The sequence below is a fragment of the Lissotriton vulgaris genome, chromosome 9, assembly GCF_964263255.1.
Source record: "Lissotriton vulgaris chromosome 9, aLisVul1.2, whole genome shotgun sequence".
NCBI classification, from domain to species: Eukaryota; Metazoa; Chordata; class Amphibia; order Caudata; family Salamandridae; genus Lissotriton; species Lissotriton vulgaris.
This window is the reverse complement of record NC_141697.1, coordinates 155201511-155218023: the sequence shown is the minus strand read 5'-3', so window position 1 is coordinate 155218023 and position 16513 is coordinate 155201511. Positions and strand designations below refer to the sequence as shown.

At 44.0% G+C, this 16513-nt stretch overlaps 1 protein-coding gene across 1 annotated transcript in view; it reads right to left on the bottom strand.

Moving 5' to 3' along the window:
• The window catches only part of FKBP3 (FKBP prolyl isomerase 3), a 56770-nt gene extending 48911 nt beyond the window's left edge, over nt 1-7859 (bottom strand). The window contains exons 1-2 of the mRNA XM_086937257.1: nt 7708-7859; nt 59-160 (exon numbers count right to left, since the gene is read on the bottom strand). Coding sequence (XP_086793383.1) covers nt 59-160; nt 7708-7815 — 210 coding nt within the window. The 5' untranslated portion in view covers nt 7816-7859. The remainder of the gene's footprint in view (nt 1-58; nt 161-7707) is intronic.
• Nucleotides 7860-16513: the final 8654 nt, after the last annotated feature.

Here is a 16513-nt window from a genome sequence, read left to right as displayed (position 1 = left end):
GTGAGGGCTATACATAATATCGTGCTGCACTGCGCTTGTCAACTATGGTTGTACATACCTTATTTTGAAACAGCTCGTTGTACGCTGGAATTAATTGGTCCTTCTTTGCAGTCTTGGCAACACTTTTTATGTTCCCCAGTAACTTATGCTCTGCAAGAAACTGAATAAAAAACGAAGGAAGTCAGCTGTAACAAGCGTCCATAATGGAGAACTACGCTAGCATTTAAAGCAAATAATTTCAGTACAGCAGAGTTTACAAAATTACTCAACACACAAAGACTCCAAGTAAACGGTCTGCTTCCTGAACTCATTGCTTCGAGACTCTTCCATTAAGTATGTACGCACTATAAAAGACTATCCCATGACCAATGATTGATCTTTGATCATCCTAAACTAAAAGTAGGGAGACTTGCATAGGATAAGACTTAACTGATCTCCTAAAGACACTGCCTCAAAAATAGTGTAAGCATTTGCAAAGTCTACTTTAAGTGAGATTCTTCCTGCAGCATAGCAGCTTTACCATTGTACGCAGAGGTAGGAGACCTAACGCCATTAAATGGAACCCTTCTTTACTTGTGCCTCATTAAGTGATGCCAAGTAAACAAACAGGCTTCAGTTGCAGGAGCGGACTCTACAGACAAGACCAAGAAGCATTTCTGGACAATGCACAAGCCCCCATGGTACTGGAAATCTGTCACTTAGTGTCGAAATAATATAAAGGAGATTGGGTTGCATTTTTATCCCAGCGGGTGTAATGTCTGGCTTATTGTCAATATCCTAATTGCAACTGTCTTATTTGACCCATCTGTAATTAAAGACATTCCTTCTAGAAGAGCTATGATTGTCAGAGATTCTACCCCATTACTACCCTAGGGGAGTCGCTATTCTCAGAGTCTGTCCTTAATGGGAGTAACTCGCTTATCAATGTGGAACACAACAGTATCTACACCGGTGATAAATGAAAGTGTTCTCCGCTAACGGTTCCCAGTTACTACCGTTGCATCGGACAAAAAGAAGAGCCTTCGAGTTCAAGCAGGTTATTATTTTACTGTTATCAGCAAAACAATTCAATCAGTTACAAGGCTAGTTTACATTTGTTTTCTTCCCCTTTTATTTGAATTTTCCTTCTGTTTGACATTAACAAGCACTCTTTTCACCACAGGCACACTTGACAGCTATAATTTAGCGTTTTTCAAAAGTGTCAGGACTACAGTTCACCAAAAGAGCAAAGGGTGGCGAATCAAGCAGTGAGAGTTCTGCCTGGCTTATTTGGTGAACTTTCTTTCACACATTTGAGGTTTCCCCCCATAAAAATGAATCTGTACCAGACAACAGAACATTCCTATTCGGCTTGTCCCTTTTTTGGGGGGAAAACGCGCACTAGTCACCGGAGCCAAAGTTCTCAGCAACTCTGGAACTCCCTCTTTAACCAGAAATAAAGCAGTATTAATTTCTCCTCGATAACATTACTGGGGAAAAAAAACTTTGTTTTAAGGGGTGTTTAGCCTTAGTATTTTGAAGACAATTATTTTGTTAAACAAAAAACTAACAATTTTCTCCACCAACAAAAAAAAGCCATAATAAATTTAAAAAAAATAAAAAAAACTGTTGAACCTAAACAAAATTCCTGCCTCTATTAGCTTATCAATATCTCACAGTGAGCATAAAAGGCTTCTTAAGTCAGAATGCCCATAGCCAAAAATATGTCTGTGCATAGTTAATTGTCATGTCCAGTGTAACAGACTGCAACACCTACAGACCATGGCCATTAATAATGCACAGCTGCATTTTGCCTACGAGTATTCAGTTATTCGATCCAGCGAGCTTCAGCCATCTTAGGGCCCATGTCGTCAACCTCCACATCAACTCTAGAAAGGACTTGGTATACCATTTGATGTGCTCAATAAGTTGCACATTCGAATTTGACTGTATACATTCAGCATCCCAACCATAATGTCCCTCCAACTAAAGTTCATTTTTTACGAACATCTACTTTTTTTGAACAAATATGATCTTCCATGTACTTAACTAAGTCTTCTTTAACAAATTTATATTGTTTTAAAATGATATACCTTGCCTCCAAGCAAAAAGGGAATGGAAAGCTGCACACTGTCACAGACCACACTCTGTACTTAACCTCTATGTCCACTGCACACGACCCTGCATCTAGCTCGATCCCGCATAGTGAGGACAGGACCCTGCCCCTACGCCCAGCAACCCAGCTGAGCATGGCCTTTAGGCACTATCTGTTCTTCTGGTATCCCTTTATTCTCCCTTGGGTCGGGGGGCGCCGTTTATTTATCATTTAGATTTCTGATTTGGGATAAGAGTTCGTAGCTCCATTCACCACAAATGCAGACAGGATCGACCGGTCAGTTAGCCTTGACCTACACATCCACACACTGATAATGGCACCAAAGTTAAATAAAAAATAAGCAAGCATTTGCAATGCAATAGGTCTCGCATTAGGGAACTTTGAGCTATTGGTATTGATAATGACAATTTTTTTATTTATGTGTTGGTTTTGAAAATAGCGGAATTAATATGTCATTTACAATTCCAATAGTTATTACTTTCGCAAATGTGACCTACAGCATTTGTAATGCAATATTTGTTGTATTTACGAGACTTAGATGTATTGATATTACAAATAATTTCTTTTCATTTTTCTAAATAATTAATACTTAAAAGTTATTGTAATTTATAATGGCAATAGCTTAAACTTTTTTAAATAACTTTTGTGAAGATTATGTTCAGTGTATTTTATTGTGATGAAAATCCAAGAACAGAAGTGAAATATTAACATCTTTTTGTGACATTTGTAATAAAGCTTGAAACATTGATAGAAAATATTTGAACCAATTGTTGTTGAATGGTTGCATAGATTGATGCTGTGGTGATGCGAGCGATAGGTAGGCAGAGTGAGGGCGACAGGCAGAGTGAGGGCGACAGGCAGAGTGAGGGCGACAGGCAGAGTGAGGGCGACAGGCAGAGTGAGGGCGACAGGCAGAGTGAGGGCGACAGGCAGAGTGAGGGCGACAGGCAGAGTGATTATTTGGCGTGTAATTATGTGGCACGGAGTGGTATTTGCAGTGTATGTTAAGGTTGAGCGCAGTGTAATTATGTAGCATATAATTATGCGGCACTGAGGGGTATTATGAGGAGTGTATGTTGTATTCAGTAGACTAATTGTGTGGCGTGTAATTCTAATTATGTGTGGCGTGTAATTATGTGGCACAGAGTGGTATTTGGAGTGTATGTTGCATTGTAATTACGTAGCATATAATTATGTGGCACAGAGTGGTATTGTGTGGCGTTCGTGTTGCATTCAGTAGGGTGTAATTATGTGGTGTGTAATTATGTAGAATATACTTATGTGGCACTGAGTGGTATTGGGAGTGTATGTTTCATTGAGTAGAGTAATTATGTTGCGGGTAATTATGTGGCACTGAGTGGTTTTTGGAGAGTATGTTGCATTAAGTGCAGTTTAATTATGTGGCTTGTAATTATGTGGCACGGAGGGCTATTTGGAGTGTATGTGGTGTTGAGCGCAGTGTAATTATGTAGCATTTAATTATGTGGCACTGAATGGTATTGTCTGGAGTGTATGTTTTATTCAGTAGAGTAATTATTTGGCGTGTAATTATGTTGCACTGAGTGCAGTGTAATTAAGTGGCTTTAAATTAGGGACACTGTTAAAAGAGAATGCAAAGGACGAATGTCGCTAATCATCCTGTGATTCTGGGCAAATAATCTCCCTGTGACCAACAAAAATGAATGTGTGTCCTCATGCAAGTAACTGGTGCTATGTAAAGCGCTCGGATACCCAATTTGGGTCAAGTTTGCGCTATATAAAACTCTGCAAAAAAAAAACAGAACACTGTCAAGTGGGTCAGGGCTGCAGGAAGGGAGACAGGGGTTAACGGGCTGTGGAAAGAGACAATAACAGCCTGACAGAGAAGACGCTAGAGATGTGGAGAGAGAGGCCGGGGTACAGCGTGACAGCGTCAGCCACACTGAGGGTGAGAAGGGTGCGGGTGGAGAGACAGAGGCCAGGATGCACAGAGAGACAGACACGAGCTGTGAGAGGGACAGAGAGACAGACATAACATGAGAGAGAAGCGGAAGGTAATAAAAAGCGGCAGCATGAAGGAAAGCGGTATGGGGAGAGGTCAATGAAGAGAGCGTGAAAGGGGTGGAGTGAGAGATGTGAGAGAAAATGTGTGCAGTGCTGTGTGAGAGACACAGAGGGAGTGAGAAACACCAGGTGAGAGGTGCACAGAACAGGAAGCGAGAGGAACACTAGAGGGTGGGGGGCTGCAGAGAGGCGGAGCAATGCATGGAGAGGATTAACAGAAAACTATGCCAATGCTTGTTAAAAACAGATACTTTCTGCTTTAAATGGCAAGACGTGCGATTCGACGTCAGAAGAGAATTTTCAGCAGTAAGCGAACAAAGTAATTAACACAAAGCTGCAAACATATTTCAAGAGTAGTTGTTGTCACTCCCCCAAGAGATCCCTGGAAAAAAGAGCTAAAGAGACCAGAACAGGATTAATCAGGAAAATGTGAATGCCGCAGTAGAGAGATAACAGGAAATTGTCTCAGAGATAAAGGGGCCTGGGACGTTAATATTCTAAGGAAAATTAAACAAACACAGAAAAAAATAACAAGGCCAATGACCGTTCACACGAGGGGAAGTGATGAATGAAACCGAGCAAAAATAATGTACAGAGGAGGGAAAATAAAAATTTGGAGATTACGAGTGTGTCGAGGAAGCGAATGAGAAAAACTTTGTTAAACAAATGGAAAGGGGCATGGAAGGGCAAAAGGCATCCTTCTTAATTGGACATGCAAATTGCCACAGCTCCACATGGTAAAAGTTCAACGGCTGATATAAAAGAAGTAGGCGGCGCTCTTCTCTGTGTGCCTTTCTTTGTGTGATGCAAAGGTCCATTGATTCGCACACTAGCAGTCTCGGCTTAAGAGCAAGGATTAAATGGTCAAGGAATTTGAAGTAGACTTCCACTCAGCAGATGCGGCCAATTCAGAGCTGTAAGGAAGCATGGTCTTGGCGAATGTTTACTTAACCTCCGAGAACAATTTCATGTATCTTATTACATAAACCAGTCGGATGGGGACGGGGGAGCAGGGGAGTGAGCTGGGGTGTGAGTGAGGCAAGCGCGCGCTGGCGAAGCATCGCGCTTCAAGTGCCTGGTGGTGGCGAGGCTGTGTGTCGGGTGGGGGGGGGGGGGGGGGGCGGGGGAGCGAGTGGGAGGGAAGGAGCATATGGGGTGTGAGTGAGGCCAAGCGCGCACTGGCGAAGCGTCATGGTTCAATGGATCACATGCATTGTGAGGAATCCGCTTGTTCAAGAGTGCAGTTTCCCTTACATTAGTTCAGAGCTATAAATAGCGCGACCTAAAAACCTTTCCTATTTATCTATCTATATAAACACACACACACACACACACAAATACCCAGTGGCAGTCACCACTGGGTAGTTCTAGTTAGGAACACACTTCCATTGTATATTTTTTGGTTTGTTTATAACGTTGGTGCAGATTGACAAAGCTTTCTTTAATAAATAAATAAAAAATGTCTCATCCACCTCAGTTTCTTCCTGCAAAGTTTCAGGGTGATTGATCCATTAAGCAGGGTAAAAGGAGGGTCCCAAAAGGCAATTTACCCATGCAATTTTCTATAGGAGAATTAGATACAGCTAGTAATAGTAAAAAACGACTGAACGAACTACACCAAATTTGGCAGAAAGCAAGATTTCGGCCCAGAAAGCATACTTTGTGATTTTGTGTAAATCTGTTCGTTAGGAGAAAGTAAGGTTCAAAATGTATGTATATTTCATGTCGCAGGGGGATCTGCAGAGCCTTCAGATCTAGAGCCAAGATCTGATTAGCTACCACCACTTCAACAAAGATGTGGTTGCAGACATTTTAGGACCCTCTGCCCAAAGTTTTTCTTTAGATTGGGGAGCGGATCCAGAGGATTAAAAAATAAAAAATAAACTGGTTATCATCCCAGTAGGGTGAGGGTGCCCCCCTTCAAGTCTTCTTGAGGCACCCAGAACCCCATCTCCTGGGGCTGAAGTTTTAATGTGTACAGGAAGGGGGACCTTTCTTTCTAGACGAGTACTCCTCTGTGCTTAGCTATCTATTAGGTGGGATAGCTCCACCAAGAGTGGCTTCTGCATTTTGAGGCTGTTTGTTCTATTCTATTTACAAAGCTGCTCTTCCCTCACACTACTCTATCTTTTGTACCCCCACCCCCGACATTTTGAAGCAGCTTCTGGGATGCTCGAAAGCATTTTACAAGAAGCAACTTATTTTAGTTTTTGCGGCTTCTTCTGTGTAGTTTTATATAGCACAAGTTGATCCAAAGGCAGAGCGCTTACAACAGAATCAGACTAGTTACACATTTTCGAAGGCATAGGGAGAGTGTGATTTGCCCAGGATCACATACTGTTTAAAAAAAAAAAGAAAAAAAAAAATCAAAAGACTATTCTCAACTTGTCTCTTTAAAAATGTTACGATGGGAGATTTATGTATAACAAAATTTGGGATCCTGGTTGTATCCTTTTTTTAACATTTAAGTATGTATTTAGCCATATTTAATTTTATCTGTTTTTATCCAAATTTTGTTTGGGTTATGTGAAAAAAATGAAGCTAGAACGAGTATATTTCTACATTTATTTAACAGACTAAACGTGCACTTATGCCTGAACAGATTTCAGTGATATAAACACACTCGGATGTTAAAATATGCACTTATTAGAAAACAGTCAAATTTTTGTATCAAGGCTGTGCACATCTACTTCTGTTTAAGGCGCTTCACTAAAATTCCTTTATTTTAACCCGTTTTACCCATCGATCTGCATAGCCAGAGTGTATTAATAATCATGCAAATATCAACTCCATTACTGTTTTTATCTGAATTTAAAAATAAATACACAAAGAAAAATATGTTTTTCTAGCTGGGTTTATCTGTAAAAATGGGAAACAGGAACCTTAAACAATTAAAATAAATGTTTTTTTTTCTACGGACAAGAGCTGCTCCTACGGATGTTCCCTACCTCTCTGTAACATCAGTCACGCCGATGATGCCACCTCTTTGGTGAACGAGGAGGGAATACCAACTCACCCCTAAACTGTGCCAGAATTATCACACTCCCTAACCATCGGCAGCATGACACTTGATGTCCTATATCACTGGAGGAGGATGATGCGTTAGGCCAGAGTTACAATTTTGGAAACAGGAGTTCGAATCCTGGCGTTGGCTCAACATCCTGTGATTGTGTGTATTACTTAACTCCTCGTCTGACAATGGTAAATATGGTGCTCTAGTAAATAGCTCGGATTCCATTGGGGTGAGTTCACGTTATATAAAACTGCAAAAAAATACATAAATAAAATAATTCAGCCTCCCGCTTTTTTTCCTTCCTAATGCTGCTACGTGAGAGCCGACTTTACCTCTAGACTCCCTACAGGAGTTCCAAACTTCCTATCATACACCGACTGTCACGCGCCACACGGCAGCGACGTTCTTACACTCCCACGAGGCCAGCATAATTTTACCCCTAGACTTGGCTCGCTCCTGTTGTCCCGTCATACAGGCCAAGCAAGGCTCGTGCGCTACACAGCGAAGCCGCCTTCACACTCTCCCCAATTCGCTCAGCCCCCAGCCATGGATCTACCGATTCTGAGCCGTGATCCTGGAGGAACTTAATGATGTCCTTCTTGGGCAGGTCGTCATTTTTCAGCTGCTCCTCGCTCCACTCTCGCTGCGGTTCGGTTGCTGCCATCTTGCTTCGCTTTCAAAGATAGAGGACGGACAACAAGAGTGAAATAAATAGAGTCCCTCCCTGGATTCTGTGATTATGGAGGCGGACTCTTGGTTCTGTGATGCAGCTATATATATTTGTATTTTACATGTACGTATTAAACCTACTCACAATGATTGAATACTGCTACAATATTTTACACATACTCCAATATTTAAGTAATTGCATGTTATTATAGAAGCCTCATGTACTTAATATTATCAACTTTTTTTAAATTACATTGTATATTATCAGTTTGTGTGAAATAGTAACTTTTAATCTATAGCATATTACACGATTTTTTTTAACCGGGTTTCCTAGGGATTACGCATTATTTCTATTAAATTGCACATTAAATATCCCGCTTCAAAATGGCTAATCTTTGAGTGGAAATCGTCAGTTGTCTTTACTCTGCGCTCCCAGCACGTTTTTACGGCAGATTCGATTTATAACTTTTGACACGCACGATTACTTTCCAAGTGTTGTAGTTTCAGATGAGTGGTCGTGTATCACTGTATTAGTTCTTTCGAGTTAGACAATACATCCTTTTGTATAAATAACAAGCATTTGCAATGCAATAGGTCTCGCATATGCGAGAGTTTAAGCTATTGGCATTGTAAATGACAATGCCTTTTATTAATCCTTTTTGATAATTACCACATAAATAAAATACATTGTCATTTACATTGCCAATAGCACAAGCTCCTGTAAATGCGAGATTCATTTCAAAGAAGCAGCCGCCATTGTCCCGAGCTGTTTGGAAAGAGATAGCGTGCATGACCCGCTGAATGTTACATGTCCTACCTGCAGTAGGAGAAATGTGTTAAATTAAAATAAGCTTACAGACTAAACAAGCCTTTGCAATGTAATAGGTCTCGCATTTTCAAAATGTTGACCTATTCGTTTTAAAAAAAACATGAAGAGGCATTGTCGTTTACAATGCCAATAGTTCAAAATTTTTGAAATGCAAGACCTATTGCATTGCAAATCTTGTTAAAGTGAAAGCGGGCCTGGTGCACTGTAATTGAAGAAGAAGCAGCCATTGTCCCGCTAATGCTGTGTGGGGGCAACCACTATTAAAGTGAAAGCGCTCAGAGCGCGCTGCTGCATATACAAGAAGGGGACGCCATTGTCCCACAAGTGCTGTGTGGGGGCAGCCAATACGAAAGTGAAAGAGCGCATAGCACGCTCCATATACAAGAAGCACCCACGAGTGCTGTGTAGGGGACAGCAACTATTAAAGTAAAAGCACGCATAGCACGCTCCATATACAAGACGCGGCTGCCATTGTCCAATGAGTGCTGTGTGGGCATGCTCCAAACATAAGAATTGGCCCTCATTGTCCTGCATTATTCATTAAAGAAAATAGTGCTCACCGACTTATAAAGTAAACCGTGTAACAACACAAGTAAAAAGTCCCGTTGTTATGGGAGGTTTCAAATGCAGACAAGACAGTAACAAGGAGGGAGCATGAAAGGAAGACAATAACAAGGTATTTCAGGGGGTTCCTTTAATCACGTCCAGCTGAGCCGTCATCCCGGCAGCAACAGCCGTAATAGTACATTCTTAGTTCCATGCAAGGAACACAGTAGCAGAATGTCACAACAATGCCCTTGTGACAATTAACAAGAAAGCTCCCAACACATCCCCGTCCCTTCAATAGAAAACACCACCCCCACCCATCACATAACAATGGCTAAAACTCTACTAAAAAACACCACCCCCACCCATCACATAACTATTACAGATACACTTCCTATGATAAGAATAACAAAACTAATAATGAAGGAAGAAGAAAAAAAATATATAATATTTAACATAATCCTGAAATTTGACAGGAGGAGACCTAGTTTTTAAAAGACTCAGTCGAGGAACAACGTTATTGTTCAGTATAGAAATATTGGGATTGGTACTTCCAGTAGGCAGAGTCGAACAAGAAGTGCTTACTCCAAATGTATTTTTCACAAACTCCACCTTTGACTCAGGCACTACCAAGGTAACAGACTTTCCCATTTTCCAGTACAATAACATAATCTATCACTTCCTTAACCCTGGCAGGAGCAGAAAACGAGAAAAACCCTTGCGAACAAGTACAGGTTTCTTGATTCTTACCCAGTCCCCTTGACACACAGGAGACGTTCTGGCACTGTCAGATGCATACTTAGCTTGAGCTCCAGCTCTGATATCAGCCACCTTCCCTATTTTTTGTACATTTACCTCCTGCCTCAACATCCAGTCTTTCTTAAGCTTGGAACCCGCTACCCTGCCTCTAAGCAAGGTGAATGGAGACATGCCTGTACTACAGTGGGGGGGGGGGGTAACTCTCATTGCCCATAGCATATCAGAGATTGCTTCCTTCCAGTGAAAACCATTTATGGAGGCCAACTGTAATTGATCTTTACCACCCGGTTGAGGTCTTCAACTTGACCGTTGCTGCATGGATGGTAAGGGGAAGTGAGGATATCCTTGATGCCATGCACTTTAAAGAAATCCTGCATCTCAACAGACATCAGCTGGGTGCCATTATCAGTTACCAATTCCTCCGGGAATCCTTCCCGAAGAAAAACATATTTGAAAAAATTTATAACAGTAACAGAATTGATTCCTTCCACAAACCTCACTTCTGGCCATTTTGACATATAGTCGATAAGACTAAGGCATATTTGGGAGAACTGCCCAGGCCACTAAAGAGACCAGCCACATCAAACGCTAGTTTGCACCAAGGTAATTTTTTGACTGGGATGGGAGTGATGGGAGATGGACAGGTCACTTGGGTTTTGTCACTTAAAACACATGCTCCACAATCACGAACACAGTGTTCAATAGACCTATCAACACCCGGCCACCAGAAATCCTCCCTTACTCTCCGCTTCATGGCACAAATCCCTAGATGACCATCATGGGCTAAATCCAAAACTTTTTTACGTAGGGATAAAGGAACAACCAGTAATCCACCCCTGAGCAAAATCCCATCCACTAGAGACAATTCAAAATTTGCAAACATTCGTGACAAGAATTTTCAATTCTATTAAGGACAAGGAGGCGAGGATTATGCTTTCTCATTTCTTTAATGAAATGCTCAGCAGCCAATAAAAACAACCCAAAAACTACATTTCCCATGAACACCAGGGAGTAACCATAGATGGTAGTGTATAAAAGGTCCCAACATTAGTCTGCCTTCCTCTTTCTTTGTGGAAATATGTCCAAATTAAAGTAAAATCCCAAGTACAACAGGAACAACAATTCCAAACAAGCCGCCGTCATCCACAGAATCCGGAAGTAGGCAGCCGAAGAACCATGGGTCCAGAAGACAGGAGGAGAACCAGATCCCGATAAGGAAGGAACAACATCACTTCTGGTCTGAACCTGAAACAAGATACAGAGCCATAATATCCAAAGCAATAAGACTGTCAAGAGTCATCCAGGGAGGGAACAGGGAGAGAAATATTTGCAAATGCATGTATACAGTCATAATACATAAGCATACAAATATGGAAAAACCTGGGTGGGATAATCCTCGCCTCCTTGTCCTTAATAGAATTGAAAATTCTTGTCACGAATGTTTGCAAATTTTGAATTCTATGTCAGGACAGGAGGCTCCGATTATGCTTTTTTAAAGCTGATCCACCACTACAGAAGCAACACAATCAATCGGTTTGTAATAAAACGTTTTAAAGACAGAATCAGATGACCAATCTGCAGCTTTCATTATGTCAAACAAAGTAACACCCATGGAGAAGGCTTTGGACGCCATAGCCCCACGTGCAGAATGTGCGCCAAACACAGAAACATCAATACCTGCTTCAGACATAAGCCCCCGCACCCAGCGCGCCAAAGTAGCTGGAGTGACGGGGCGAAAAGGCTTTTGCAAAGCAATCAGCAATTGACCCTGCATGTCAGATCGCAAAGAAGCGGTACTCACCTCGTAATCCTTTAGGCATTGCACAACGCAAAGGTTGGGATGAGAAGGAAAAGAAGGTCAAAATATAGAAGGCGTATTAGATTTTGTACGCCTGGAAAGACGAAAAGAAACCCCCTCAGGAGTAAAACTACGACCAGCAAGATCCAAAGCGTGGACATCTGACACACGCTTACAGGAAACTAAACATAGCAACATAGTCAATTTCGCAGACAACTGTTTGCGGGAAAGTAAGGAATTCGAAGGCCAAGCCTCCAAGAAACGGAGAACAACCGAAACGTCCCATAATGTAACATACTTTGGATTGGGAGGTTTCGCAAAACGAATCCCCTTAAGGACCCTGGAAACAAAAGGATGTTCACCCGCTGGTTTCCCATCTATGTGAGCATGACCTGCTGAAATAGCCGAGCGGAAACCATTGATAGTCGAGTAAGCAAGCCCCGAGGTGGCTAAAGAAGCCAAGAAGTTAACAATCACACTGACATCTGCTGAAACGGGATTAACTTGTTGTTGATCACACCAATCGCACCATCGCTTCCAAGACCCCTTATATCGTTTGTGAGTATTGGGAGCCCATGCCTCACGAAGGTATTTGGAAGCGTCGCTCGAAATGCCTGGGATCGCCCAACGATCCCCGAGATCATCCACGCGAGCAGATATAGGGAGCCTGAGGTGATCAGGGGATGAGGATCTCCGAGAGGATCCAACAAGAGATTCCACAATGGGGGAAGGAGAAACGGCGGAGCGGAACACATTTCCAGAAGCACCGGAAACCAAGCTTGAGCCCTCCAGAGAGGGGCAATCAGAATCAGATCCGTCTGAAACCGTTTGGAGTAAGCCAAGACCCTGGGAATCATTAGAAACTGAGGAAAGGCATAACAAAGGGTCGATGGCCACTGCTGGAGAAAAGCATCCGTGGCCAGAGCCTGAGGGTCCGGTCTCCAACTGTAAAAGCGCTGGAGTTGCGCATTGAGGCGAGAGGCAAACAGATCCAGCTGACAAGGACCCCAACGCCGTTGGAGAGCACGGAAGACTCGAGGATGAAGCCTCCAATCGCTGTAATCCCGGAGATGTCTGGAGTGCCAGTCCGCTATTTGATTGTGGCATCCCGGAAGATACTCCGCAATAACAGTGATCTTCTTCTGCAGACAAAAGTGCCAGAAATCCTTGGCGATCTCCGCCAAAACTTTGGACCTGGTCCCGCCCAGTTTGTTCACGTATCGGACTGCCGACACATTGTCCATTCGAAGAAGGACACAACAACTCGGTTGGAGGGGAGAGAAGCACTTGATCGCAAAGGAACCCGCCAGGAGTTCCAAACAGTTGATATGCAGAGTCAACTCCTGAGGCGACCAACGACCCCCGGTCGAGACAGACCCGCAACGGGCTCCCCAACCCCACCGGCTGGCATCGGACTCTATCACTAGATCCGGGGATGTCCCGAAGAGGGCTCGACCATTCCAGGCCTCCATGTGGTCCAACCACCACTGCATTTCCCAACGGACCTCCTCCGTAAGAGGGATCTGGTCCGAGTATCCGAGACCTTTCCGGAGATGCAGAATTTTCAGGCGTTGCATTGCCCTGTAATGCAGAGGACCCGGAAATATCGCTTGAATGGACGACGCCAGGAGACCCACTACACGCGCCAACGACCTCAACGACACAGTCGGTCTGGAAATAACAGATGTCAACTCTCTCTTGATGTAACGCATTTTTTGTTTGGGTAAGAGAAGTTGACAAGCCACCGAATCTATCTGGAAGCCCAGGAAGTCTATAGACTGGGAAGGAACCAAAACCGACTTCTGAACATTGATCAGAAAGCCTAGAGATTGTAACAGATCGATGGACCATTCCAGATGACGCAGAAGTTGAAGAGGACAATCCGCCATAAGGAGAATATCGTCCAGATAAATTATCAACCGCACACCCCGAGAACGAAGATGTTCCACAACTGGTCTCAATAGTTTCGTGAAGCACCATGGTGCCGACGATAGACCGAAGGGGAGAACCTGATACTCGTACCAAACCCCTTGCCATAGAAACTGAAGAAAACGGCGATGAGGCTGGAAAGTTGGAATCGAGAGGTACGCATCCTTGAGATCCAGACGGACCATCCAGTCCCCCTCTCGTAAGAGATCTCTCAATAGATGGATGCCCTCCATCTTGAAATGACGGTAGACTACCACCCCGTTGAAGTCTTTCAGATTGAGAACAAGGCGAGAGCCGCCTCCTTTTTTCTCGACCAGAAAGACTGAACTGGCAAACCCCAAGGGATGACGAGTCGTGGGAACAATCGCCCCTTTCTTGAGGAGGGTGGCTATTTCCTCTGAGAGACACGCCTGGTCTTTCAGAGGAAAATGCAAACATGGGGGAGGACGTGTTTGATGCACTGGATGATAAAACTCTATTCTGAACCCTTGAACAGTTTGCAGAACCCATGCATCGCTTGAGATCATGCGCCAATTGTGCAGGAAATATTGAATGCGACCCCCCAACATCACATCGCATGCATAAATTAGGCTCACCTGTAGAGGAGGCATCGTGGTATTGTCCTTGTTGACCACCAGAACGGCCTTTTCCATACTGGCCTTTTCCCTTTCTTGAAGGATAGAAGTTGGCTCGGGTGGAGTAGCCGGAATCATAGGAACCTCTCTGCTGAGAGGAATTTCCCCTCTGGGACTGGTTCGCAGAGCCTCGGCCGAACGAGCGTCCCCTTCCACGTCCGGCCTTAGCAAAAACCGGGCGCATGGCCCGTCTCAAAGAGGCCTGCGCCTTGTCAATCCCGCTAAACGTTGAAACAAAACGAGTGAGTTCCTTCAGGAACGGCTGACCAAACAACAGTCCTTGAGCTTCAGGGCCAGATTCGGAAGTTGCTAGTTCCGAAAGTTTTGGATCCAACTTTAAGAGTATGGACCTGCGACGTTCAGTCGACATTGCGCAATTTGCATTGCCCAGATAACAAATCGCCCGTTGGGCCCATTCGATCAATTCCTTGGGATTCACAAGAGCAGAAGCCTCGTCAGCCTTATAACCAAGGTCCAAGAGTTTGGTGAGAGGAGCCAGCAAGTCGAGCATCTTGTCTTGACAGGACCGCCAAGACCTGTCCAGACCTTTTTTAGGGTCCTTTGCGTACTTTTTCAAGTACGTGACCATCATGGGGTCAACCTCCGGGGTGTCGGCAAGATGGTCCGCCAAGTCCGGTCTCGGGCACTCGGAGCGCAACCGGGCCCGAACTGAGGCCTCAAAAGGTTGGCGAATATGAGATTCGATATAAGCCGCCACTGCAGGTGAAGGCGTCCACGATGAAGAGTTCGGGTGGACAATGTCCGCCGGCTCAAAATTAAGGACTGAAGGACGCTCAGGGGCGTCTACAAAGTGTTCTTTACAGACCCTCTTCCGAGGGGGAGGTGAAGCATGATCTGAAGACGCGGAAGAGTGGGCATTATCCGACTCCGACTCGTGAGGAGCTGAATAAGCGGAAGGAGATGCCGCTAAACTCTTCGCAAGGCGTTGAAAGTCCGCCTTATGAGGATTCACCGGCGACTTAGCCGATTTCTTGGCAGCAGGCAACCAACCCTGCTGTTGGGCGTAAAGATTCAGGTGACGCTTCAGGGGGTTAATTGCACGCACCAGCGCCTTATTAACTGATTGTTGGACCCCTTTATCCAACTGCTCCACCAAATTCTGCTCCAAGGAGTCTTCCTCCTCGCCATCATAGTAGTAGTCGTCGTCAGCGTCATAATATTCAGCCATTCTACCAGGTAGAAAAGTAAATGCCCACAAGACGACTAAAATTCAGAGTGTCAAAACACCAGTCAAGGGGGAGTGTGTAAACCCCAAAGCAGGCTTTGAATGAAGCAGGAACTGGGTCCGGACTTCAAGAAAAAATATTCAAACGTGGAGGGAGCCAAAGCCTGCACAGCACCAACACTCTAGGCAGAGCCTATGCCACAATGTTGCAACCGCAGTCCTCAAGAAAACCACGGTGTCTGACGGGGTTAAAGTTTGTAGACAGGTCGTGGGCAGAACGCCAAAGACGTCGTCACTCAACCAGTTCTGAGGAGAAACCCTGAAACCGGAAATAGGACAGTGCGCACGCGCGACTGTCACCTGTCACCAAACACCGTCTCGAGAGCGCTCGCGCTCCCCTAAGGAAGACGGAAACCCCTGCTCCCACTCCACAAGAGTACACGAGCGCGAGATAGCGCACGGAACAACGGAGGTGGCCACACGCTCCAAACAGAAGGAAAAAGCTGAACAACAGCTGAGAAAAATCACGTAAGTAACACGGAGACAAAGCCCCAAACACTTGAACCTTAAATGCGCAAAGCACAACAGGCAAGAAAAGCAACAAAGTCAACAGAGTAACAATATGCTTAGAAGAGAAAAATATGCACTTAACTGGCTGCGGAGCAGCAAAGAAAGAGGAAGACAGACTAATGTTGGGACCTTTTATACACTACCATCTATGGTTACTCCCTGGTGTTCATGGGAAATGTAGTTTTTTGGTTGTTTTTATTGGCTGCTGAGCATTTCATTAAAGAAATGAGAAAGCATAATCGGAGCCTCCTGTCCTGACATAGAATTCATTACTGATGCTCCTAAAAGGAACTAATTGGGAAGGAAGAGCAGTATCATTAGGCCAGCCTTGGACTACAAAGCGCTACCATCTTACTTATCTCAACATCCTCAGAGATGGCAAGCTTCCAATCGACTTCAGATAAAGCAGCTCCAGTATTGACTACAGTGCTGACAGCACAC